A 24,439-nucleotide genomic window follows, 5' to 3' on the forward strand; every position below is an offset into this window, starting at 1 on the left:
TACGAGGGTTCGGGGTCGTTCTTAACCGCCGCGGGGGGTTGGTGGAGGGGGGTGGTAGATTTGCCTCACCGGCACTCTAAGCTGGTTTGCTCTTTCTTCCCCTCTCCATTCATCTCCTCTGCTTCTCCGTTTCCGATGTTCCTCCGCTTATTTCTCCCTTCTCTCCTCCGCTTTCAGCTTTTTGTTAAGGCTCTCCAGTAGTCACTTTCTGATACAAAGTCTCTAATATTTCATTTCGTTATAAACTTTTTTCCGCTGGGTTACTTTGCCCCACGAAATCACCAGTGGGGACTTCCCCTCTCTTGTTTCTACAGCGGGAAGAATTAGTTACTTTGTCTCATTCTTCCAATTAACAAACCAGCGCCATCTTGACTCCGAGATACAGTCAGGCACCTTAGGATTAATCCGTCCACATCAGTCACGCTTTGGAGCCTATTCTTCAATTTTTACTCTCCAGCAGTTATTTAACAGCTCCAAAAGCGGCAGTTCTAAAAAATTTCGGAGATTTGTCGCCGCTTTTCAGCGGGAGCTCGAGACATCGCTGCGCGGGGTCGCAGGCTTACCCAGTTGCGTCTCTCGGTCCCTCTGCTCCTGAGCTCTCCAAAAGTAGGGAAAATTCCAGGAAGCTTCAGACCATTTCGACGCTGCCGGTAGCATTTCCCTCCAGGGGGCCCCCCTGGAGATTTTGGGGTCGCAGTGCCTTTGCGTTGCCCCTCAAATCCCCCGTGCAGTTCGGAGAAGTCAGTCAGCAACTTCTCCGCGCTCCCATACTGCTGGCGATCCAAACCGGAAGTCTTCGCACCCGGGGGTGCTTTCGAACTGCTAGGTTGGCAGGCGCTGGGACCGAGCAACGGGAGCGCACCCCGCTGTGGGGATTCGAACCGCCGACCTTTCGATCGGCAAGCCCTAGGTGCTGAGGCTTTTACCCACAGCGCCACCCGCGTCCCTTTGAGCATCCTTAAATACCTCTAAATGAAGCAAAACAGAGCAAATGTAACTTATTTGTTTCTTTTTGTTTTTGTTTTTCGCTTAGCATGTTGGGCACATTGCAATTACCCTGACATAAATAGGTTCTATATTTCATTATCTGTGCCAGAGGATAAATGCTGCACACATTTCCTAGGGGAAGAAGCTGGTGTAAGGCTGCCTCTCTAACATAGCTGGCTTCATCACTAACTTAGAGATGGAGCAATCACAGCTCTGTGTATCATGGTGCAAGGGCTAAGAGCAACAGGACCTGAACTTTTCTCCAGTTTGTCTTTTGCTAAAGCAGGACTTTTTTATGGTCTGTAAACTAAAGTCACATCCACACTGGATATGTGAAGTGTTTGGCTTTAGAATCCAGAGGACTGTAGTTTGTTAAGGGTGCTGGGAATTGTAGCTCTGTGAAGGGGTAAACTATAGTTCCCAGGGAAGTTTGGTGGGGGAAACCCTGACTGTTAAAGTGTTATAAATGTACTTTAAATGTCCAGGGTGGATGTAAGATAAAGGCTAAAAGAGGTTCCATCAATGTTTTTTGATGACCTACGACAAAAAAAGTTCAAAAATGTGTTCTGTTTGTGGAAACTGCTTGAAAAAATTAATGTGCGCAGAGGTTGTTTGGGTTTTTTAATGCAAAGTGATCTGCAACTGAACTTAAATGTTTAGGTAAAATGAGAAATGGAGGGAAGTGAAATATACACTGTAGTGGTTGGGAGTTACTCGTGCGTAATCCTGCCCCGTTTGAGCATTGGATTGCCTGGTTAAACCCTCCGGACTGCACAGCCCATCTCAGCGTGGCTGCCCTTAGCCACTCGTAGTATCTGTCTGTGGGCGTTTCTTAAAGCGCTGCCAACATAAGAGCTGTTTGACGCCCAATCGTCTCCGCCTCTCACTGCGCGGGAGTCTCCTGCGCAGGGTGGGCATGGGCAGCGGGGTGCTTGGGCTCTCCTCACTAACTTCCAATGAAGAGTCCTGGAGCCCCTGCACCTCGCTGTCCCGTTGCTCTCCTGGATCCCTGGTGTTACACTCATTCTCTTCCCCTTCTTCCCGGCTGAGTCTCCCCCTAGCGCTGGGACCTTCTCCTGCAGAATCAGAGACCCTCTCCTTCTCCCGTGCCTCTGATGTCAGTTCCCTGACATCCACCCTCCTTACTTATTAGGTCAAATACAAAGTGACCAAAGATCAGAAATATGAAGTGACCCATCCCTAATTCCTCCCTGATCACACCAGAGAGCAAACATTTAATGCAGGGAAATGGAGGAAGCCAATGTGTGCCCCCTCCAGATCTTGGTGGACTGCAACTCATACCACCCCCAGAGATGAGGGGAAAATTCAGTTTGCATCTAAAACAGCATCAGATTTGCACTTCCTGCAACTTGAGAACCAACCCTGAGCTATATTGGGGAAAGCATATGTATATATAATATGACCCCTGGTTAAGTCCAGTCAAAGGCAACTATAGGGTTGCGGCGCTCATCTTGCTTTCAGGCCAAGGGAGCCGGCATTTGTCCACAGACAGCTTTCCAGGTCATGTGGCCAGCATGACTAAATCACTTCTGGCACGACGGAACACCATGATGGAAACCAGAGCACACGGAAACACCATTTACCTTCCTGCCACAGCGGTACCTATTTTTCTACTTGCACTGGTGTGCTTTCAAACTGCTAGGTTGGCAAGATAAGGGACAGAGCGATGGGAGCTCACCCAGTCATGGGGATTTGAACTGTCGGCCTTCTGGTCAGCAAGCCCAAGAGGCTCAGTGGCTTAGACCTGACAGAGATGCCCACATCCTAAATGTGTGTGTGTGTGTGTGTGTGTGTGTGCACGTGTACACACATTTATGTATGAAAATAAAATGTGTGCATTAGTAAAAAAAGAAGAAGTGTTTATTAGCAGTAATTTGTACTAAAACACTGAAGAAATTCCAGGAGGATCTTTTTAAAGGAAGAAATCAGCAAATCGCTGAAGAAATATAGAGAACTGAATGTATGGATTAGGAAAGAAGCAAAACAGAGAAGTGAAATTGACAGATCCTTCCATGCCTAGCCATGGATGAAGGCCTTTGTGGACCAAAACAATCTGGAGGACACCAAGGCCACATTCACACCATACATCTGGGAGAGAAACAGGCGGTTTAAGAAAATCCTTTTTAATGCAATATTTATTAACAATGCAATACAAGCCCACGTGAACAAGACTTGCCACCATGCAGGCTAAAATCCCATATCTAAAATAAATACATGGAGGTGAAGGGGAGGCTGGGCTCTGCCCGGCAACCAGCTTCCGCCTGGGAGTTATGGCAATGATAATATCCCATTAAAAAGTAATATAAATTAGAGTGCGGTTAAATAATACAGCAGCAGTGAGACTTCCCGGATCCCCAGCAGTTTCTGCCCGAGGGCCAGGCAGGGGCGTGAATGTTCGTGCTCCTTCCTACAACACCTTAGACCTCGTGGCTACATTGTGCAGAGGATGTCAAAAGTCTCAGCATGAAAGTCAGTGGCAGGCAAGATTCTCCCCAACCATCACTGCAGCATCTTCCTGGTGGGAGGGGACTGGAGGAGGCACCGAGGCGACGCATTTTCCTCCTTTGGCTCCTCGGTGGCATCCAGCAACTGCTGCATGTAACAGGACGTGCCGAGCAACACGTGACCCGTCGCTTGCATGGTGAAGAGGGTCCAGCGTAGAGCTTCCCTGGGGGGTGGGGGAGAGAGAGAGGAGCCTTGTCAAAGATTCGACTTGCATTCACATAGGATTCTGAACAGGAGAGATCTATCCGTGTTCTGAGCGGGTATGCACAGTGGTGGAGCAAGCCGATCGGGCACCCGGGGTAGCACGCGTGCCCTGCGCCCAGGGGCGGGGCCAGCTGCCCACGGGGCAGGGTGATCCAGGGCAGGACTCTCCACGGGGCCAGTGTGGTGTAGTGGTTAAGAGCGGTGGACTCGTAATCTGGTGAACTGGGTTCGCTTCCCTGCTCCTCCACATGCAGCTGCTGGGTGACCTTGGGCTAGTCACACTTCTCTGAAATCTCTCAGCCTCACTCACCTCACAGAGTGTTTGTTGTGAGGGAGAAAGGGAAAGGAGATTCTTAGCCACCTTGAGACTCCTTAAAGGTAAAGGTAAAGGGACCCCTGACCATTAGGTCTAGTCATGACCGACACTGGGTTGCGGCGCTCATCTCACTTTATTGGCCGAGGGAGCCGGCGTACAGCTTCTGGGTCATGTGGCCAGCATGACTAAGCCGCTTCTCACGAACCAGAGCAGCACACGGAAACGCCGTTTACCTTCCCACCGGAGCAGTACCTATTTATCTACTTGCACTTTGACGTGCTTTCGAACTGCAAGGTTGGCAGGAGGAGGGACCGAGCAACGGGAGCTCATCCCGTCATGAGGATTCGAACCGCCAACCTTCTGATCGCAAGTCCTAGGCTCTGTGGTTTAACCCACAGTGCCACCCGCGTCCCTTTGAGACTCCTTAGGGTAGTGATAAAGCGGGATATCAAATCTAAACTCCTCTTCTCTTCGTCTTCCAAGGAGTCTGCCTGCCTCCTCCAACTCAGTCGCCCTACAGCTGAGGGGGAGGCGGCGGGCGGACCATTTGGGGCAGAGCAGAGCTTGCGGGCGCCCAAACCACCACGTCACTCCCGGGAGAGACATGTGGCTCGGGCGTGCTGCAGGCCCCACGGTGCGTGCCGCCCGACATCTTATCACCCCCCTCAGTGGTGACAGCCGGGGCGGCCCGCCCCCACCACACACCCCTTCCTCTGTCCCTGGGTATGCATGCTCAGGACAGAGTTTTATGATTCAAGGGCAAATCTATTTTTGCAACTGGGCAGGGAAGGCAATGCCACTGTCCTTGATGATTGCCCCATGCTTGATGTGGTGGCAGCGGCTATATTCCCATTAGCTACTGGTTTTCTGAAATGCTACAGGACGACAATGATTTGGCTAAAAATTGGGAAGGGGCAGTGCATTTTACTGATAGCTCAAGTGTTTCCACAAGATAATGGTCGCTCGCTTTATAGTAATGTGATCTGATGTGTGGATGCAACTTGAGCCCCCTGTTAAGGGGGGGAATGCAATATAAAATTGGAATCTAAAAGCAAGTTGTCTCCAAAACAGTTAATACCCACATCAATGGGTGAACCCAACTATTCCAGTTTCTAATTTATCCCAGTCTTCAATTCTCCAAATTTCACATTATTTTGCATTTTTTTTAAAAGGGTCCTCATGAAAATCCATCAGTGAATTTCTTTTTATATACAGGTGCTTATTTGCAATTTTGCCCAGCATACAGATTTTTGCAATGTGATTTTCCCATTTTCAGTATTGTATGCATTTTTAGACAGACCTTACCCTAGTCATATGCTATTTTTCTCTCCCCCCCCTTTCTTTTTACACATTGCTTGGCTGGAGGACAGGACTACAAAAAGTGTGAATTTTGCAGAAAGACCACATTTCGGTCCACACATTTCAGTTCCAGAAGTGTGAATTAGATAGGTTTGTCTTTAATGTGAACTGTATTGAATTTCTCCTCCATCAGGTAGGTCTAATTCAGTTGAGCTTAGAGACAGACTGATACTCACATCATTATCCTCTTGGCCCCATAGCACTGTACATCATAAGACATGCTGTACGTCCCATAGAGTGTGGCCTTGACATTCAGGCAGCCAATGAAGTCCCGAGGGTCAGTCTTGTAGAGGTCAAAGGTTACACAGGCCACGTCAATCCTGCGCCGGGGCTTGTGGGACAGGGAGAGCTGGTAGCCTGCTGTCTGCCAGGAAACAAAAAGAAAAGTAGGCTTACAATAGGCCCTGTATACCTAAAAGTGTACCAATGAAGTCTCCAGGGGCAGCCCCATATGTAAAGCATTGCAGTAGTCTAAACATGTTGTGCACATTAAAATAGCGGCAGCAGGAGTAAACATCATTTGCTTAATCCAAAGTCAGAGAAAAAATGGACCAACTTTGTCATAAATAGTTTCTTTTAGAAGGAATCTGCATTGCTTAGACCAGGTGCCGCCAATCTTTTGAGGCCTACGGGCACATTTAGTTTTTTGAGCAGCTGCAGTGCCCCCCATCACCTCTTTCTCTCTCTCCCTTTTCCACAGATCACCTCACCAAAGATGCAAAAAAGTGAACCCTTCGTTTCCCAAGTGACTTGGGAATACTTGTTTCCAGTAGAATTTGCTATGCCTCGAGAAAACACATAGAGTTGGAAGAGAAAATGGGATAGAGACTGTCACTTTTCCCAACTATAGCCATACCTCATGTTACGTCTGCTTCATGTTATGTTCTTTCAGGTTACGTCCCACGGTGACCCGGAAGTACCGGAAAGGGTTACTTCCGGGTTTCGCCGCTTGTGCATGTGCAGAAGCGAAAAATGACATCACACGCATGCGCAGAAGCAGTGAACTGCAACCCGCGCGTGCCCAGACGCGCCGCTGCGGGTTGCATTCTTTTCATGTTGCGAACGGGCCTCCAGAGCGGATCCCATTCACAACCTGAGGTACCACTGTACCTCCTTCAGCAATATGCGTTTTTCAAGGGAGAAAAAAGATAACCTCCCTCACCAGCTGTCAGGGACTGGACTGAACAGGAAGAATGGGAATTGAGCCCTCGGTCTGATCAGCTCCTCTCAGAAGAGGAGGAGGAGTGGGGAATTTCAACCCCCATGTCTCCAGCAGTTTCAGGAGGAGAGGGAGACAGGGGTGATGTACAGCTGAAAGAGGAAATGCCTAGTTACGAGATAGTAGAGGAGGAGAGAGAAGTTAGAGAGCAGACAGCAGAGACCTCCCTGGAGACTATGGGAGACCATCCTAGTCCAAGGGCTCGCTGGTCCCTCCGCATTCAAGAACAGAGAATGCAGAGGGATGTGACTCCTGTGACTTCCCATAGGTTTCCAAGATGTTGTGGGAGACGGAAGAGGAGGGACTCAGAGTAGCCAACGTCTCCTATGCGTGGAGACATGGATCCTTTGTCTTGCAACCAGATGACTGAATAAAAAGCCATAAAATACGAACTGTGTTTTCTTCTTGCGTCTGAAGCTGCTGGGGGAAGTGAGGATACTCCACGCCTGACACCACCTCACAACTAAGGAGATAGCAGAGTGGAGGTCAGGGGAACTTTAGAGGTTTTGTGGGCATTAGGAGGAAGCAGTGGCATGGGAAGGGGGTGCGGTCAGGGGGAAGCCAACCCAAGCATCCAAATTAGAATGAATAATCTGTGCACATGGTTAAAGATCTGAAGAGAGAACAAGTTTTGGGGGGAGGGGTCAAAGGGGAGGGTTAAAAAAGAAGACGGAAAAAATGTGTACTATTATCTGACAATTGACATGGGAAACTGTAAATAATGTTTCATTGTAATAAATTATTATTATTATTATTATCTATTATTATTAACTATTATTTATACCCTAGCCATCTGGCTGGGTTTCCCCAGCCACTCTGGGCGGCTTCCAACAAAACACTTAAATACAATAACCTATTAAACATTAAAAGCTTCCCTAAACAGAGCTGCCTTTAGATGTCTTCTAAAAGTTTGGTAGTTATTTTTCTCTTTGACATCTGGTGGGAGGGTTTCCACAGGGTGGGTGCCACTACTGAGAAGGCCCTCTGCCTGGTTCCCTGTAACTTGGCTTCTCGCAGCGAGGGAACTGTCAGAAGGCCCTCAGAGCTGGACCTCAGCATCTGGGCAGAACGATGGAGTTGGAGACACTCCTTCAGGTATACCCGACCGATGCCATTTATTAAATGTTTTGTTGAAATAAAAATAAATAAATAAAGTTTAAGAAAGGAAAAAGGAAGGGGGTGCAGTGGGTGAGGGCTGCCCCAGGTGTCATCACTGAGAGGGGGTGTGTGACAAAACGGCAAAAATATTTTTTTCAAAAGCATATAACTCCCTCACCCACCGCACACCACTTCCTAGGCCATGGCAGGAGCACGCTCCCCTCGAGTGATTTCCAGAAACCGGGAAGCATCCACCTTTGCAGGCAGAGCACAGCCTTTATGGCTAGTCGCCTTCGACAGCCCTCTCCTCCATGAATCTGCCTAATCCAGAGGCGTAGCTAGGTGAGGCAGGGAGCACTGGGCACCACACCGCAGGGCCTGCAGCATGCCTGAGCCACGCGTCTCTCCTGAGGAGGAGATGGGAGGCGGACTGCCTGCAAGCTCCGTGCTGCTTTTTCGAGCAGCGCAAGGCTTGCGTCTGCCCACCGCCTCAGCTGCCCTACAGCTGAGAGGGAGGTTGCGGAGAGGCTCCACGCAGCGCGCTCTGCCTTGGCTTGTCCTGCCCCCATTGGCAGCCCCCCCCTGCCCCTGGCTTCAGGGTGTGCACGCCGCCCCAGGTACCCAAGCAGCTAGCTACGCCACTGGGAGGAAGACCTCAGAAGTGCCAAGCTGGACTTAAGAAACAGAACTTGAGCTCCACCTTTAAACAAGGAGGCCTGGCTGGAAGGAACATGGACATTATAGAGAGAATGCCCCTTCGAGATTGGGTGTTAAACATAAGAGATTCTCAAAGAAGCCGGCAGAAAGGGACTGAGAGAGATTCAAGAGCCTCGGACGGGAGGTCACCAGGCTAAACAGATTGGCTAATGGACTATGGTTTGGGATTGAAACCGGGGAGAGAAGGGTGGGGTTTGGAAATCCAAAGGGGGCCTGATCTTTTTTATTTTGTGTTAAATTCTATGTCGTTATCACATCAAGAATGGGGAATTCGTGGAAGGGAAATAGGGTCAACCTTAGAAAAAGTTTTTTATAAATGATTAAGGTATATAAATTAAAAGTTGATATACAATTTGAACTAAATATAATAATGAATTAAGGGTTAAAATTTAATATAAATAAACATAATAACAAATTAAGGTTAAGAAATTAGAGATAAGAACTTGTTGGATAAATATTTGGATTTGGAATACAAGAAGGGGAGGTGAGGGGAAGTTGTGGAAAGAAGTTATTGAAAATGAGACTCTAAAGGTTGAATTTTTTTTGTGTTTTCTTTTTTCTTTTTGCTTTTTTGTATCTTTCAAAACTTTTATAAATATTAGCTTAGACCCCGTAACACGTGAGAGATAAAGGTCTATGCACACACCCTTCAGCCTAGTAGAACATGTTCACCATGGAAACCCCTCTCCAGGTCCTACCAGCAGAGGGCTTAGCGCACTGGCTCACCTTGGCTGGGCGCCATGTCTGTCCTTTGGTCAACACCAGCAAGACCGTCCCATCCTCCAGAGTCTGGAAGAACTCCTCTGTCTCGATGGTGGTGCCATCTTCATCCAGGACAATGGAGATATTGCCTGCTAAGAGTAGGGCACTGCGTACCTAGAGAGAAAGCTCCGGGTTCAAATTCCACCTTTCCCCTCGACCCATCCCACCTTGCTCCTGGCAGAGGGATCCTAGAATCGCTCACCTTCTCATGGAGATCCCTCAGGCTGTCGGCCATGATCCCCTTGCGGATGGTGCGGTCGCAGTTGCTGACTCGGTAAGGCCGGGCTTGAGGAGTGTTGGCTGACACACACCTGGATGGATGGAATATGGAATCCACCAAATGTTGGTTTCTCAGTTGGTTCCCCATTTTTAAGGGCCACTAATTACCTCACCGCACCGGTTGGAGGTTACTGAATGATAGCCAATGTTTGTTGTACTCAGAGTAGACCTATTAAACTGAATGGGCACGACTAACTTGAGTGCATTCATTCCAGTGGATCTACTCCAAGCAAAGGTTAGAACCCATCATGTAAATCACCTTGAGTTGGTTGTTTAGAAGGCAATTAATAAGTTGATGGACTACGCCGAATTGGCAAAAGTGACGGGAAAAATCAGAAACCAGGAAGATGAAAACTTTAATATGGAATGGGCAAAATTTATAATTTATCTTGGAGAACACTGTAAACAATTAAAAACATTGGCAGGATTGTAACAATGCTTGTAATGTAACAAGAACTAAGGATATGATGGAGGTTTTCAAAAAGAAAAATGGAGGATAATATAAGATGCAATGGAAAGAGGCTAACAAGAGAACTACCGGGGGGGGGGGGAGGGGAGAGGGAAGTCCAAGGATTCAGAGAATCCTATATTTTTGTGATGTTAACTCATATTTGAATGTAAACTTTAATTGTAAAACACACACACACACATATATGGCAATTAATAAGTTGATGGTAATATTGTGAAGGAGAAGGAGGAGGAAGTTAAAGTCATCACGAATATTCACCAGCATTTTAGCATGCATTTATTATTACATTTATAGCCCCCCTGCCTGCTCAAGGCAGTCACAGCTGACCACCCTCAGTTGCGAGGACTGCCCTGCAGGTACTTACTTGGTGAGGGACCGAGGGGAAAGCAAGCACAGAGATTTCTTTGCGTAGTCCATCCTTGAGAAAGGGTGAAGTTTTTGGTCCAAACTGCAGGGAGAGAGAAAGCTTGGTTAATATAATTCTGTAGGAAGCTGCCTCTCATGGGCGTCTTTTAAGCTTGGTATTAAGCTCGGGGGTTGAAGATTGGGGAGGGAAAGAGCCTTCGAACAGCTCTTAACAAAACACAGTTCCCAGAATCCTTTCTGGAAAGCCATGACTGTGGGTCATCATACTGTTAGATGACGGACAGGTGGATGGTCCTGCCCACCTGTCAAACTTGGCCCACAGGGATGGGGAGATAAAGGCGCGACTCTCCAGGCAAAAGAGGTCCGCCATCTCTGTATCAAAATATTATTTGGGCCATCCAAGGGAAAACAGATAAATATGAAAATCAGTAGACCTAACATTCATATTAATACAGGACGTCAATTTGAAAAGCAATTCTTCTCCAACATAAGGTGCTGGCCAACCCAGCGACCTTTCGTTTCAGCAAGTACAGTGGTACCTTGGGTTAAGAACTTAATTCATTCCGAAGGCCTGTTCTTAACCTGAAACTGTTCTTAACCTGAAGCACCACTTTAGCTAACGGGGCCTCCTGCTGCCGCTGCGCCGCTGCTGCCACCCAATTTCTGTTCTCATCCTGAAGCAAAGTTCTTAACCCGAGGTGCTATTTCTGGGTTAGCGGAGTCTGTAACCTGAAGCGTATGTGTCAGGGGTTCAGGAGCAGAGGCAAGAGCAAGGGAGGAAACAGAGAGCGAGGGGGAGGAGGCAGAAGAAAAGATGAGTGATGACGACGACCCGAGATCTCCGAGTCTTTCCAGTGAATCAGAAGATTCACAGAAAGGAGCACCAGTGGCCAGGGCAAGGGGGGAGTCTAGGGGGGCACCCCAGGAAGATAGAGCCAGAGGGGACTCAGAGGAGAGCAGTTGGAAATCGGGACCAGTGTCACAGCCAGAGAGCAGGGAAGAGGAAGGGAGCCAGGGATCAAGCACTGGCAGCTCACAACAGGGGGGAGGGCATGAGTCAGGAGTGGCCACACCTCCATCGGGGAGCGAAGAAACGGTCAGACGGAAAGTGGAAGGTTGGGCGCGCGCGCCAAGTTCAAATGCACAGGAAAGTGACGCAGTAGGCAGCCCTGAAAGAGAGCCAGGTCCTAAAGCCCGGCGCAAGGAGACAGGAGGGTCTGGGGGGTCGGCGTCAGAAGAATCCAGGAAGGAAGAGACCCCGGGGGGCAGAGGGACCCAGAGGAGAACAGTCAGGCGGAAAAGGTGGAGCAGGGCTAGGATATTAAGTTGGTGCACAAGGGGCGGAGACTCAGACGGAGCTTCGCCGATCTAGCCATTAGACGTAGAGTTGCACGCAGCAGCTTGAGAATGGAAACTGTAACTCAATAAAGACTTTTACTTAATGATCGCTGGCTAGCGTGATCCTCTGTGAGCTAGGATCTGGAAGCAGCTCTGACAGTATGTAACACGAGGTATCACTGTACACAAGATGGTAAATCCAAAGAGGGAGATCTCAGTCAGAGCAGCAGGAAAAATAGAGTAATAGAGTGGTACCTCGATCCCAAACGGAACGTAAGACGCGACAGCGCGTCTGTGCATGCGCGGGTCGCATTTCGCCGCTTCTGCGCATGATGCCATTTTGACCATCTGCGCATGCGCGAGTGGCGAAACCCAGAAGTAATGTGCTCCGTTACTTCTGGGTTGCCGCAGAGCGCAACCCGAAAGTGCTCAACCTGAAGCGTATTTATCCCGAGGTATGACTGTATAAGGAAAGAAACCAAGGCCAATCCAGTGTTTTAGTGGGGCAGGTTTTTAGAGTGTAGTGTTCAAAAGAATGCAGCAATTAGACCTTCCCAGTTGAAAGACAGCCTGCTGTGCCCCTAACTTTGCACCCCCAATTAACCTGCGCATTCCAGAAGGAGGAGATTATTGGTATAGCAAAGAGTTCTCACCAATTGCAGAAAGGCCGTGGAAGTCTCATGATAAGGCAAGCTCATAAATTGGGGTGGTTGGGGAGGGAAGGGACATGATGTTCCAGCCCCAAGTAGAAATGTTGGCAGCTGCCCTATAATGAGTCAGACCAGCAGTTCATCAAGCTTAGTGTTGTCTACACTGACTGGCAGCTGTTCTCAAGGGTTTCAGGCAGGGAACATTCAATCCTGAATGCAAAGCAGATGCTCTACCATTGAGCTACAACCCTTTGACTAAGAATAAATCAAGATTCTAGTCCTTATGGTTCTATAAAAAAAACCCAACAGAAATGAAGTAAACAGGAAGCTGCCTGGTACTGGGTTAGCCCATTGGCCCATCTAGTTCAGTGTGGCCTACACTGACTGGCAGCAGCTTTCCAGGGTTTCAGGCAGGGGACATTCCCAGCCCCAACTGTTTATTTGTATGTAGCTGAAGCTCAGAATAAAATACACAGTTTCGCAAAACTTACCGGGAGAATAAGAAATCAAGATAACAAACTCTTTATAAAATAATGGAAATGGTTTATTGAATGTTTACAGATAAATTGTAAACAGATAAAAATGCTGGCAGGGTTATTGTACTAACCTGCAGTATATTTTGAAAGTAAATAAATAAATGAGTAAGTTAATGAGTAATTTGGATATGCAGAAGATATTAAAAATAATTTTAAGGCACCACAGAAAAAGGGGGAAGGAAGTTTTAAAATGTCAAAATGATTCTAAAATCAGTGACATGTATATATCTGAAAAGTATTTCCTTTAAAAAAGAAGAATAAAATACACAGTTAAAATAGTGGTTAAAATCAGGCAATCTGGCAGAGAAAGAGTTTGCTCCCCTGAAAAAAATTAACTCAGTACCCCTCCCAACTTTCGTTGCTCTAAAGACAGAACGGGCCACTTTTTCAGAAAGGGGGGGGAATGCAGACAGATGGACCTGTTCCTTAATAAAAAGTTAATCAGATATCCAATTGATCTGTCAATCGACTGACTTAAAATCTTTGAACAGGGCTGCCTATAGGCCCCTGTAGATTGTGCAAACCAGTAAGTACTGGGGTGAATCTTCCGGCACACAACCTACATGGAGGGACTTGAGGATTGAACCTGTTGTACAAAGCCAATGCTCTATTTCCCAGTAAGCTATAAAACCTGTTCCCCAAAAATAAACTTTCTAGTCCTTAAGGTTAAAAAGAAAAGACCTGAATGAAATAGGAATCTGCCTGATCTGGAGATGCCAGGATTCGAACCTGGGACCCTTCTGCATACAAGGCAGATGCTCTGCCTCTGAGCTTCTTCACCTTAATAATATAACTGGCTCTGCTGTCTGGCATGAGGCTGACAGACAACCCAAAGTCAAGCAACGCCCGTGGCCTTTTACTTACTTTCACCAGCTGCTCTGCTCTGCCAGCGCTACTGGATTTTGTCCCAGTGCCCTCTCTGTTTATAGAAGCAAAGAACCTCGTCTGCCCTTTGAACAGGGACAGGGTGGGGCTGCCAAAAGGGACAGAGTGTCTGCCAGCCTCACCAGTCCAGTTGCGTCAGGTGGCAAGGAACAGCAGCGGTCGGGCAATCGGGCCAGATTGCTGGGCACTGAGCAGCGTCACCCAATTCTGGGGGTGGGGAGAAAGGAGAGTCATCACGCTGACTCAGATCCTGTTATGCCAACAAAGCCTGAATGAATGAATGAATGAACCATTGGCCCATCTAGCTCAGTAATGTCTACACTGACTGGCAGCAGCTCTCCAGGATTTCATGCAAGGAGTCTCTGTCAGTCCCACCTGATGGGACCTTCTGCATGCGAATTCTGATGCTCCAAGTCATAGCATAAAATAAGTTCCTCGTGGTTCTAAAATAAAGGGGTGATTTTAAATTAGAAGTCATTGGCCCATCAAGCTCATCAATGTCTACACTGACTGGCAGCGGCTCTCCATGGCTTCAGGCAGGGGGACACTCGCAGGCATATCTGCAGATTGAACCTAGGACATTGAACAAAGCAGATCTTCTACCACTAGGTTATGGCCCTTCTCCTAAAAACAAAGCAAGATTCTAGTCCTCATGCTTCAGAAGAAATGAATGATTTAAGCGAGAAACTGCTTTATACCAAGTCTAACCATTGGACTGTTTAGCTGAGTGTTGTCTACAAGGACTAGGAGAGGCTGTCTAGGGTTTGAGGCAGGGGGTCCCTCCCAACCCCACCTGGGGATTGAACCTGGGACCTTCTTTGTGCAAAGTAGATGCTCTGCCACTGAGCTATAACCCTTTCCCAGCAGAGCAGAAGGAATCCTAAGGTCATATAGGGTTTATTCACATTTCTTTCCTCCTCTCTTTCCAGGCACAGCCCATGCTTTAAAGATCCATGTCTAAGCATCCTTTTTCCCCCCTCTCCAGAAATTTCCAGTGAAACACTGCTCTTTAAAGCTCAATCAGAGCAAATAGCAATCTGCAGACAACTCGAATTGACGTTTGCTCTGACTGAGCACTAAAGAGTGGGTTTTCCTGGGCAAACCAACCAACCAGTCTGACATGGAGCTTTTAAGCACAGGCCTGTGCCTGGAAAGAGCAGGGCAAAAGCTAAATGTGGATAATTCCTTAGTCCAGAACTGCGGCATGAATTACCCGTGTGGCCATTCCTGCACTTGGCTACACAGCACATCTGGAGTCCCAGAGCTGAGGAGAGCTACAAAATCACAGAGGAGAGGTGAGACCGGATGGAGCCAGTTGCCCATTTTCCCAGTCCTAAATTCAGCCCTCCACATTCTCATCTCAGTTTGCAATGGGGGGAAATCATCATGAAGATTCACCAGCATTTTCATGCCAACTTCTGTTAATATGCACATTATTGTAGGCAAAGCATTATTGTATGCAATGGGGAACATTATTGTATAAAACTCTCCTAAAGCAATTTAAAATGCTATTTCCACTAATATTGCATTTGCGCGCATGCACACACACACACACACACACACACACAATTTATCACAGCATGTGCCTTTTTGTACTTATTCCTAGGCTGAAGAATCACATTGCAAAATTCAGAGGCGGGCGAATTTCAAAGGGCAGCTATGTCTTGCATAGCATATTAATTTGGAAACTGTGAGCTGCGGAAGTTTGCTTTCAAATGCAAACTGGATTAAACCTCCCCTGCCAGGAATCAGTAGTGCAAAAGCGCTGCCCCTGCCCCTGAGCACAGTTTGCCCACAAAACCCTAGATTCAGTCCTGCACATTATCATCTGAAGTTGCGGCGAATCATAGAGTTAGTTGGAAGGGACCCAAGGATCATCTAGTCCAACCCCCTGAAAGGCAGGAATCACAACTAAAGAATCCTTGACAGATGGCTATCCGACCTCTGTTTAAAAACCTTCATTGAAGGAGAGTCTGCTGCCTTCGCTATAAGATTGTTAAGTCTAAAATGGGCTACCTGCCCTATGGTCCTTACCTGCAGTCTCAGGTTGGTACAGTGTGCAGACTGAGAGTTATTCCCTCACCAGCTCCTTGCAAGAATGAGGCTTCTGTTTACACCCCAGAAAGCTGAATGCCCATCTCCAGATTACTAGAGCCAACCACTGGCTTTGACTTCAATATCCCTTCTCCACCCTCAAGACGTCAGCTCTTTCCTTCCCCGTCACAAGATGGCCGTGAACTCTGTACTCCTCAAACTTTAGCCAGATGCTATCACATGTTCACTGTCTCTATTCTCCCCGGTTTAGCAACAACTCTCTTCCGCTAGCATCCTTTTAAAAAAAAAGTTTAATTAGAGTTTATAAGGGAGAAATACAAAACTTCAAATGTCTTTTTTATCCAGCGTTAATCTCAATAAGATCCCATGATGAAAAAGAGAAAGAAAAAAAAGTTAGAGAAATAAGAAAAGAGCTTAAAAGAGGAGATAGAAAAGATAAGGTTCAGAGAACTTCCAATTCTTAATCTGTCCACTGTATATAAACATATTGATTGGCAGCTGCCTTTTAAAAAATAAAATAAAAATAAAGGAAGAGTATATAAAGGCCTTAACAGCTTGGGACCAGTCTGCCTGAGAGATCACCTTACTTTGTAACCACTTCAACCGGTGGAACTGGAGCAATGACTGGTGCCACATAATACCTGTTCTGCAGTTGTAAGTAATGCATATTTTAGTGTGGCAGCACCTACACTTTGGAACTCCCTGCCTATTGAGAGCAGGCAGGGGCCTTCACTGTCCTCTTTTCGGTGCCTGCCAAAAACATTCCTCTTTAGAAAAGCCTAGCCAGAGCTTTGTGAAGTTGATGAGAGTTTTCGTCTCTTGTTCTTTTAACTTTTTGAAAGTCTCTGTTACCGTTGCTATTTTTTTCTTATTGATAATACAATTGTTTTCTCTTTCTTGCAAACTGCTTTGAGGTTCTCCTTCTTCTTACAATCCAGCAGTGTGTGTGTTTTATGAAATAAATAAAATAAATGAAACTCCACGACGAATAAGAGTACAGAATGCAGTGCTGGAACTGCAGCTCTTGTGCTAAGAACTAATAGCAAGTTTCTGGTCCTCATGGTTGAAAGAGATGCACTCATGCTTCCAAGGGTATTACCTCCCCATGTCCCAGAAGGTTTTGAGCAGTTTGGTGGCCAAAGCTCCAGCATTCTGCCTCATGTGTGACCACCAATACATGCACTTCAGGTTACATACTCTTCAGGTTACAGACTCCGCTAACCCAGAAATAGTGCTTCAGGTTAAGAACTTTGCTTCAGGGTGAGAACAGAAATCAGGCTTTGCTTCAGGATAAGAACAGAAATGAGGCTCCGGTGGCGTGGCAGCAGCAGGAGGCCCCATGAGCTAAAGTGGTGCTTCAGGTTAAGAACAGTTTCAGGTTAAGAACGGACCTCCAAAACGAATTAAGTACTTAGCCCGAGGTACCACTGTGCATGAGTTCTGCAAATTTCATGCGCTACACAGATCATCACCATAGCTGTCAACTTTTCCTTTTTCTTGCAAGGAATCCTATGCAGAATAAGGGAATTTCCCTTTAAAAAGGGGAAATGTTGACAGCTATGATCACCACACATATATACTGCAGCTTAAAATTGAATTTATAGTTGTGCATAGTGTGGGAAGGCGGATAGGGAGAAGTCATGCCCCCCCCATAATCCCAGAGCTCAGGGGCTTTCAATGAGACTGAACGCTGGAAAACCTAGGTCAGAAAAAAGTTTTCTGAACACAGCATGTAGCAAGAAGGATGGGATTTGCTTCCATGAGATGTTGCAATGGCCACCAAGTCAGGTGGGTTTCCAAGAGGTTTAGATAAGTCATGGAGGAGAATAATGCTCTCAGGATGTCCCTGGGTGCCTGTCGCTGGGAACTGCAAGGAGTCAAAGAGCGCTGTTGTGCTCGGGTCCCATTTGTGAGTTTCCTGGAGGCATTTAATTGGTCACTGAAGAACAGGATACTGGACTAGATGGACCTTTGGCCTGACCAGGTAAGGTTATTGTATTCTTATGGAATTGCGTTTGAGTCCAATCACAGAGATGATAAAATAAAATCATAACGTAACGTAATGTAACGTAACAATAATTTATCTATACCCCCCCCATCTGGCTGGGTTCCCCCAGCCACTCTGGGCGGCTCCCAACAGAATATTAAAAACACAGCAAACATTAAAAAACTTCCCTAAACAGGGCTGCCTTCAGATGTCTTCTAAAAGTCAGATAGTTGTTTATTTCCTTGACATCTGATGGGAGGTAATATTTCTGGGTTAGAGGAGTTTGTAACCTGAAGCGTATGTAACCCGAGGTACCACTGTAGTCATAATTCAATCTGGTGGTCAACCAGAAGGTTTGTGGTTTGAGCCCACCCATGGATGGCTATGCGTAGAATTCCTGCACTGCAAGGGGTTGGACTAGATGGCCCCGGGGTCCCTTTGCAACTCTAGAATTCTATGATTCAATGAATTTGCCTATTTTTTTCCAAATCATCCAGACTGTGAACATTACTGCCTCCTGCAGGAGTGAGTTCCACAGTTTAACTATGCGCTGCGAGGCCACGGATCAAACGCCACAGTCAGAGAGAACTTTATATTATGCTATCTCATTCACACACCAGCCCTTTCCTAAGGCTTCCAAGCCATACAGTGGTGCCTCGCAAGACGAAATTAATTCGTTCCGCGAGTTTTTTCATCTAGCGAATTTCTCGTCTTGGAAAAGCTTCAAAAATCACCAAAAACCTCAAAAAAGGCTACCACACCGCGTTCTATGAGTTGCTCCTTGAAGTCAAGTCGCAACTGTATTAACGGTGTTAAGAAAAAGGAAACAAACTTGCAAGACGTTTTCGTCTTGCGAAGCAAGCCCATAGGGAAATTTGTCTTGCGAAGCAGCTCAAAAACCGCAAAACCCTTTCGTCTAGCGAGTTTTTCGTCTTGCGAGGCATTCGTCTTGCAGGGCACCACTGTACATTCAACGGCCAAAATAGGAAAGGAGATCAACCGAGGCCTAGAGACATCCTTGCATCAACTAGCCCACAGACTTGCAAACTTCAAAGTTACCAGCTTCTATAAATAATTTTTTTTTATTATTATTTCAGTACACTAAAGTTTCTATATAAGACTACCTTAAAAGCAATTATAAAGTAAATGTCACAGTCATTGTAAGTAAATGTTAAAACACAGCAAGCTTGCTAAATCATACAAATTCCGTAACACAAATCAAGGCACTATAAAAAGGGCATATAATTGAGAAGGCGCGGGGGGGGGGGCATTAAGTCATTCTTTTGAGTTCTCTAAAGGGCAAGTGGAGAATACAGAAAAGCTAGGGACGGAAGTTTTTAGCTTTCAAAAAGTGGGCGGTGCTTTGTCCTGGATCTTAGGCAAGTCAATAAAAAAATCGGTTTTTAAAAAATCAGAATATTCAGGATGTCCCAGTTTTTACCTTTTTGAAATATGGGAACCGTAGGTCAGTCAATCAGTCAGGTTATTGTGTTTTAGCAGACAGCCATTTTACACATGAAAAATGATATTATTTATTTATTTATTATTATTATTATTATTATTATTATTATTATTATTATTATTATTAAGATTGACATTTCTGCTCCTTGACTTTTAAAGGATAAGTCATTTCCCAGGGCTGAAACCCAATAACATTTACAGGACACCATGCTGATTTCTGCTAGGCTCAGAGGTTGCAACTAACCCATGGTCAGGCTGCAAACCCCATCCATGACTAAATAAGGATTTGAACCAATAATAATAATAATAATAATAATAATAATAATAATAATAATAATAATAATTTATTATTTATACCCCACCCATCTGGCTGGGCTTCCCCAGCCACTCTGGGCGGCTTCCAAAAGAATATTAAAATACTGTGATACATCAAACATTAAAAGCTTCCCTAAACAGGGCTGCCTTCAGATGTCTTCTAAAAGTCTGATAGTTGTTGTTCTCTTTGACATCTGGCGGGAGGGTGTTCCACAGGGTGGGTGCCACTACTGAGAAGGCCCTCTGCCTGGTTCCCTGTAACTTGGCTTCTCACAGTGAGGGAACTGCCAGAAGGCCCTCGGTGCTGGACCTCAGTGTCCAGGAAGAACCCAGGCCTCCCCTGTCCTGGTCTGCCACTACACCACATAATAAGTAAAGGCAGCCATGTTGGCCCACAACTAGAAGCTCTAAAGTTCACAGTATGGCAATATAGAACCAGTATGGCCTAGTGGTTAGAGCATAGGACCTAGGAAACCAGGGTTCAAATCTCCAGTCAGCCAAGAAGGCTCTCTTAAGCCAATTGCTACCTCCCAGCCTAGCCTACCTGTTTTTGTGGGGATTAAATGAGGAAGCGGAGAACCATTTAAGCCACCTGGAACTCCTTGGAGGAAAAGATGGGCTATAAAATGCAGTAAACAAAAAATTATAACAAAAATAATTGGGGGGTTTTAGGGCCAATCGTTAGAGCTTCCTCACGAGTGGAACAGATGCAGGCAGTTATAAGAATTCTAAGGTCTCAAATATAGATTAAATTTTCATAAATGTACAAGGCAAACACATACATAAGTATATAAACCATGTGTCTGAAATAGTACAGGAGAGCAATCCTGAAGCCAGTTTGACTCTCCCAAATTGACCTCAAATATTTTACTGCAGGGAGGAAGGAAATGGGGAAAGCCTTCCCATTGTCTTTTCAGTTATAAATCCTGTCTTAAGGGTGTATTTCTGTATGAATAGGGTGAGCCTGTGACCTGGGACTCAGGAACTAAAGTATTAACCATCACAAAAGAATGACCAGGCTGCCCAGGTAATGCAATCAACGAGCATTAGCAGGTATCCTGGCAGACAGGATTACTGCTGTAGACTGCCTCCTCTGCTATAGACCGCCTCCTTCTGTGATGTATGTAGGATGTTTTAGGGAGGTGGTCTTGGGCTACAGGGTGGGCAATTTCAAAAGTCTATATAAGGGTTCTCGCACCATTGTTCAGGGTTCTCCTCCCTCCTGCGTGTGGTGAGTGGGGACTCTGTTGCAACAGTTTAATAAAGATCAAGCTTACTAGCCACTTTGCTTCTCAATATTCTCTGGTTGGCCTCTGTTATTTTCCCTTCCGATAGGGGACCCACTTAAGGACTCTATATGGGCTCTTGGATAAGGGAAAAGGAGCGCCCCCCCCCTTATAACAAGGCAAAGGATTGCAGCCTTATTAAAGTTCTGGCAACCAGCCCCCAATTTTTTTAAGCAACAAGCCCAGAAGTCAAAAGAAAAGCTTCTTTGTGGTCAGGAAGCAACAATAAGAACAAGAGGTCACTAGAGCTTAGCAAACCCACAAACCACCATGACTCAGTCACAGCCTTTCAGTCACTTACCAGGCTTCCTGGTCCCAGGCAGATAATATTTTGCTGATTACTTTCTAGGACAGAGGCTTGGCTTATATACCTGGACAAATCCCACCTCCTCCAAGTTAAACCAGCCTCCCATCCTATAGAGACAAGCACTCTGGGGCGGGGCAAAAGCAAGTTTGGCTCAAAGTGGAAATGATTACTCCGAACTCTGTTTCCACACAGATATGTCAGGATCAAGCCCCTTTGGGAAGGCAGCTTAACTCTCCTCCAGTGGGAAGGAAGGAGCAGATTAAAGAAAGAAGCTGTGCTCAGGAGATGTTCTCCGCCTTCTTCAGATGCAGAGGGGTCTTGGACCTTTAAGAATTGCCCACAAGGGTTGCGTCCGTTTAAGGAGATTGTTGCGCAACAAGGCAGCGACAAAGACCTTAGTTCAACAATTTTGAACTGGCAAAATAAGCTTTTGAGAGCTGGCATCCACTAATGCATGGAGTGAATTGGTGTATATTTGTCAATGCGCTTTGTATTTCGTTGGGTGTGTTGGCAGGAACTGGTACACAGGGTTGTAAACAGAACACACACATATACATAGTGTGTGTGTGTGTACAGTGCTTTATTCTGGAGGGACGCATACAAACATTTTGAGAACCTTTGTACTTTTGTCCATTTTCTGTATTTATTTTCCCCAATTTGAACTATAAAATGGTGATTTTCTTGAGTCAAAATGAGAGTACCCCTAAACATTTTTTTAGAAAATCTCTCTCTCTCTCTCTCTCTCTCTCTCTCTCTCTCTCTCTCTCTCTCTCTCTCTGTGTGTGTGTGTGTGTGTGTGTGTATAAACTTCCAGTATGAATTATTACAATGCATTCTACGTGGGGCTGCCCTTGAAGACAACAGAGAAAATTCAATTGCAGCAGCCAGAAAACTCGCCAGGGTTCCCTTTAGATCTTCACAACCCCTGTTTTAAAACAGCGGCATAGTTCATTTCCAGGCCCAATTCAAGGCAATGTTAGTGTTCTAATCCTGAAACGACTCAAATACCTGAAAGACAACCCACTTTCCTATGGACCTTCTCAGATGCTAAGATCAGCACAAGGGGGCCTTCATGGTAATTCCCCCCCCCCACCTTCAACAGGTGCTGGTGTGGGCGAGGGCCTTCTTTGTGGTGGCCCCTAAGTTGTGGAACTCCCTCCTCACAGAGGTGCAAATGGCACCTTCTTTATGCAGCTTCTGGCAATTGCTGAAGATGCACCTCTTTACCCTGGCATTTGATACATGAGGAGTCTATTTTCAGGACCCACCTTGTTTATGTGAATGTTAAGTAGTTTTAAGCTGCTTTTAATATTGTGTTTTAATATTGCCTGGTGTGCTCTGGTCCATGGGGTCGCGAAGAGTCGGACACGACTAAACGACTAAACGACTAAACGACTAAACAACAACAACAACATATATTGTGTTTTAATGAGTTTGGGATTTCCCCCCCACACACACACACATATGGGCCACTTATTTTTGGGCAGAAATGTAAGGATTGCAGCCTAAATTAGAAAGAGAAGAGCCTAAAGGCTGCAACCCTTTACTCTTACTCATGAGAAAGTCCCATTGGACAAGGTGGGCTTTAGACTGCAATCCTAGCCTCACTTACCTGGGAGTAAATTCAAATGAATTCAGTAGGAATAAATTTATAGAGTACCTTAAAAAACACTGTAAACAATTAACAATGTTGGCAGGATTGATATAACACATAGTTTAATATTTTTAAGGTTAAAAGTGTATTGAAACAAAATTTGGATAAATGTAATTAGATGCAGTGGGAAAAGATATATATTTGAAACCAGGAGTGAGGCAGGGGAGGTCTGGGGATTCCAGGAATCCAATATTTGTCTTTTTTATGTTTGAATGCAAATAAAATTTTAAAAAAACGAAAAATAAAAAGAAGAAGAAAAATAATTCAGTGGGTCTTACTTCTGAGTAGACATGGTTACGTTGACAGCCTCAGTTCTAAGCAAATACACACAGGATTGCATCGGTGGGCTATGCACGTCCTCTTCAAAGTGCCCACACCTCTCAGCGTTAAAAAGAATAGTAAAGGCACCCTCCCTCTTCAGATATTCAGCTCACCAGGTACAGTGGTACCTCGGGTTAAGTACTTAATTCATTCCGGAGGTCCGTTCTTAACCTGAAACTGTTCTTAACCTGAAGCACCACTTTAGCTAATGGGGCCTCCTGCTGCCACCGCGCCGCCGGAGCACAATTTCTGTTCTCATCCCGAAGCAAAGTTCTTAACCCGAGGTACTATTTCTGGGTTAGCGGAGTTTGTAACCAGAAGCGTATGTAACCTGAAGAGTATTTAACCCAAGGTACCAGTGTATAGGAGGTTGGCCTGCTAGGCTGTTTTTGTTTTGTTTTTTGGCAACCCACACCCATCTTTCCCTAATGTTGGCATAGCATAAATTTAAGAACATAAGAGGAGCGTCCTGGATTAACCCAGTGGCCTATCTCGTCCAGCATATCCGCTCCACTTCCCAGTGGGGAGGAGATGCAGTGAACCGCGTGGCCACCCACTCCCCACTGGGGGCGGGGGACTCTGTCCCCCGTTGCCTGGGGGATCCTGACCACATCAGAGCCCAGCCAGCAGATTGGCTGGCCGGGGGGGGGGGCGTGTGGCCGGGTCCATTTAAATCGGAGGAGCGAGCCAGAGGGCTTCCTCTTTGGCTCGCTTCCTCAATCATCCTCTTTTGCAGGTTTTAGGCACTGGCCTTGCTATGGACCACGGTTGGTCGCCGTTGAGGGACCTGGTAGGAATTTTTCCACTTGGCAAATTGGCACTGGCCATTTGGTTTTCGCCTGCCTCGTAGCAAACGTCACAACTTTGTTAGGGTTGCGGTTAGGCATTGTTTGACCTTGTGTGGGGAAGGGGAGGTTTGGCCATCAACTGCCCCTCCATGCTTAAGGGTATTCCGTTATAGGAATCTGGGGGTGTTGATCTTGTCCGAAGCCCGGGTCGGGGGCTAGGGCCTTGACACGACCCTGATGGGAACACCAGGGGGAGCTCGAGTTGGTACGCATCGACAGGGCTCCTCCATCCAGTGGTTTACCCTTACCGGACTTCCTGCACATCGGGCAGGAGTCAGATATAGTCGGGTCCAATCAATGCCTAAGCCAATACCGCTCACATTCTGTCATTCAATAAAGTTGTGGTCAAATTTGCCCAATAACATAAACCTAATATCTGTGTCCTTGTGTGTGTTATTTCCCAACGAGGGGGTGGGATGCGGGTGGCGCTGTAGGTTAAATCACAGAGCCTTGGGCTTGCCGTTCATAAGGTCGGTGGTTCAAATCCCGCGACG

General features: G+C 46.3%; 1 protein-coding gene across 5 annotated transcripts; it reads right to left on the reverse strand.

The window, feature by feature from the left end:
• Nucleotides 1–3,115: 3,115 nt before the first annotated feature.
• CIDEC (cell death inducing DFFA like effector c) lies at nt 3,116–15,902 on the reverse strand. 5 transcript variants are annotated; one of them, XM_081175185.1, is made up of 7 exons: nt 15,746–15,902; nt 14,087–14,154; nt 10,301–10,384; nt 9,391–9,499; nt 9,153–9,302; nt 5,569–5,756; nt 3,116–3,676 (listed from the first exon to the last, which is right to left on the reverse strand). In XM_081175185.1, exons 3-7 carry the CDS (start codon nt 10,351–10,353, stop codon nt 3,508–3,510), a joined length of 669 nt encoding a protein of 222 aa, XP_081031311.1. In that variant the 5' UTR covers nt 10,354–10,384; nt 14,087–14,154; nt 15,746–15,902; the 3' UTR covers nt 3,116–3,507. The 5 variants fall into 5 exon arrangements, with proteins under 5 accessions (XP_081031311.1, XP_081031309.1, XP_081031312.1 ...); XM_081175183.1 differs by lacking the exon at nt 14,087–14,154 and having other exon boundaries at nt 15,746–15,901; XM_081175186.1 differs by lacking the exons at nt 14,087–14,154; nt 15,746–15,902 and adding an exon at nt 13,691–13,752.
• Between the last annotated feature and the right edge of the window lie 8,537 nt (nt 15,903–24,439).

Source organism: Podarcis bocagei (genome assembly GCF_964188305.1).
Source record: "Podarcis bocagei genome assembly, chromosome: 16".
Taxonomy (NCBI): Eukaryota; Metazoa; Chordata; class Lepidosauria; order Squamata; family Lacertidae; genus Podarcis; species Podarcis bocagei.

Coding starts and splice junctions, on each gene's coding strand:
- CIDEC (XM_081175185.1), bottom strand. CDS start 10,353: ATGGACTACGCAAAGAAATCTCTGTGCTTGCTTTCCCCTCGGTCCCTC. Junction 9,303..9,390: donor TGAGGGATCTCCATGAGAAG/GTGAGCGATTCT, acceptor CTTTCTCTCTAG/GTACGCAGTGCCCTACTCTT. Junction 5,757..9,152: donor AGACATGGCGCCCAGCCAAG/GTGAGCCAGTGC, acceptor GTTTCCTGGCAG/ACAGCAGGCTACCAGCTCTC.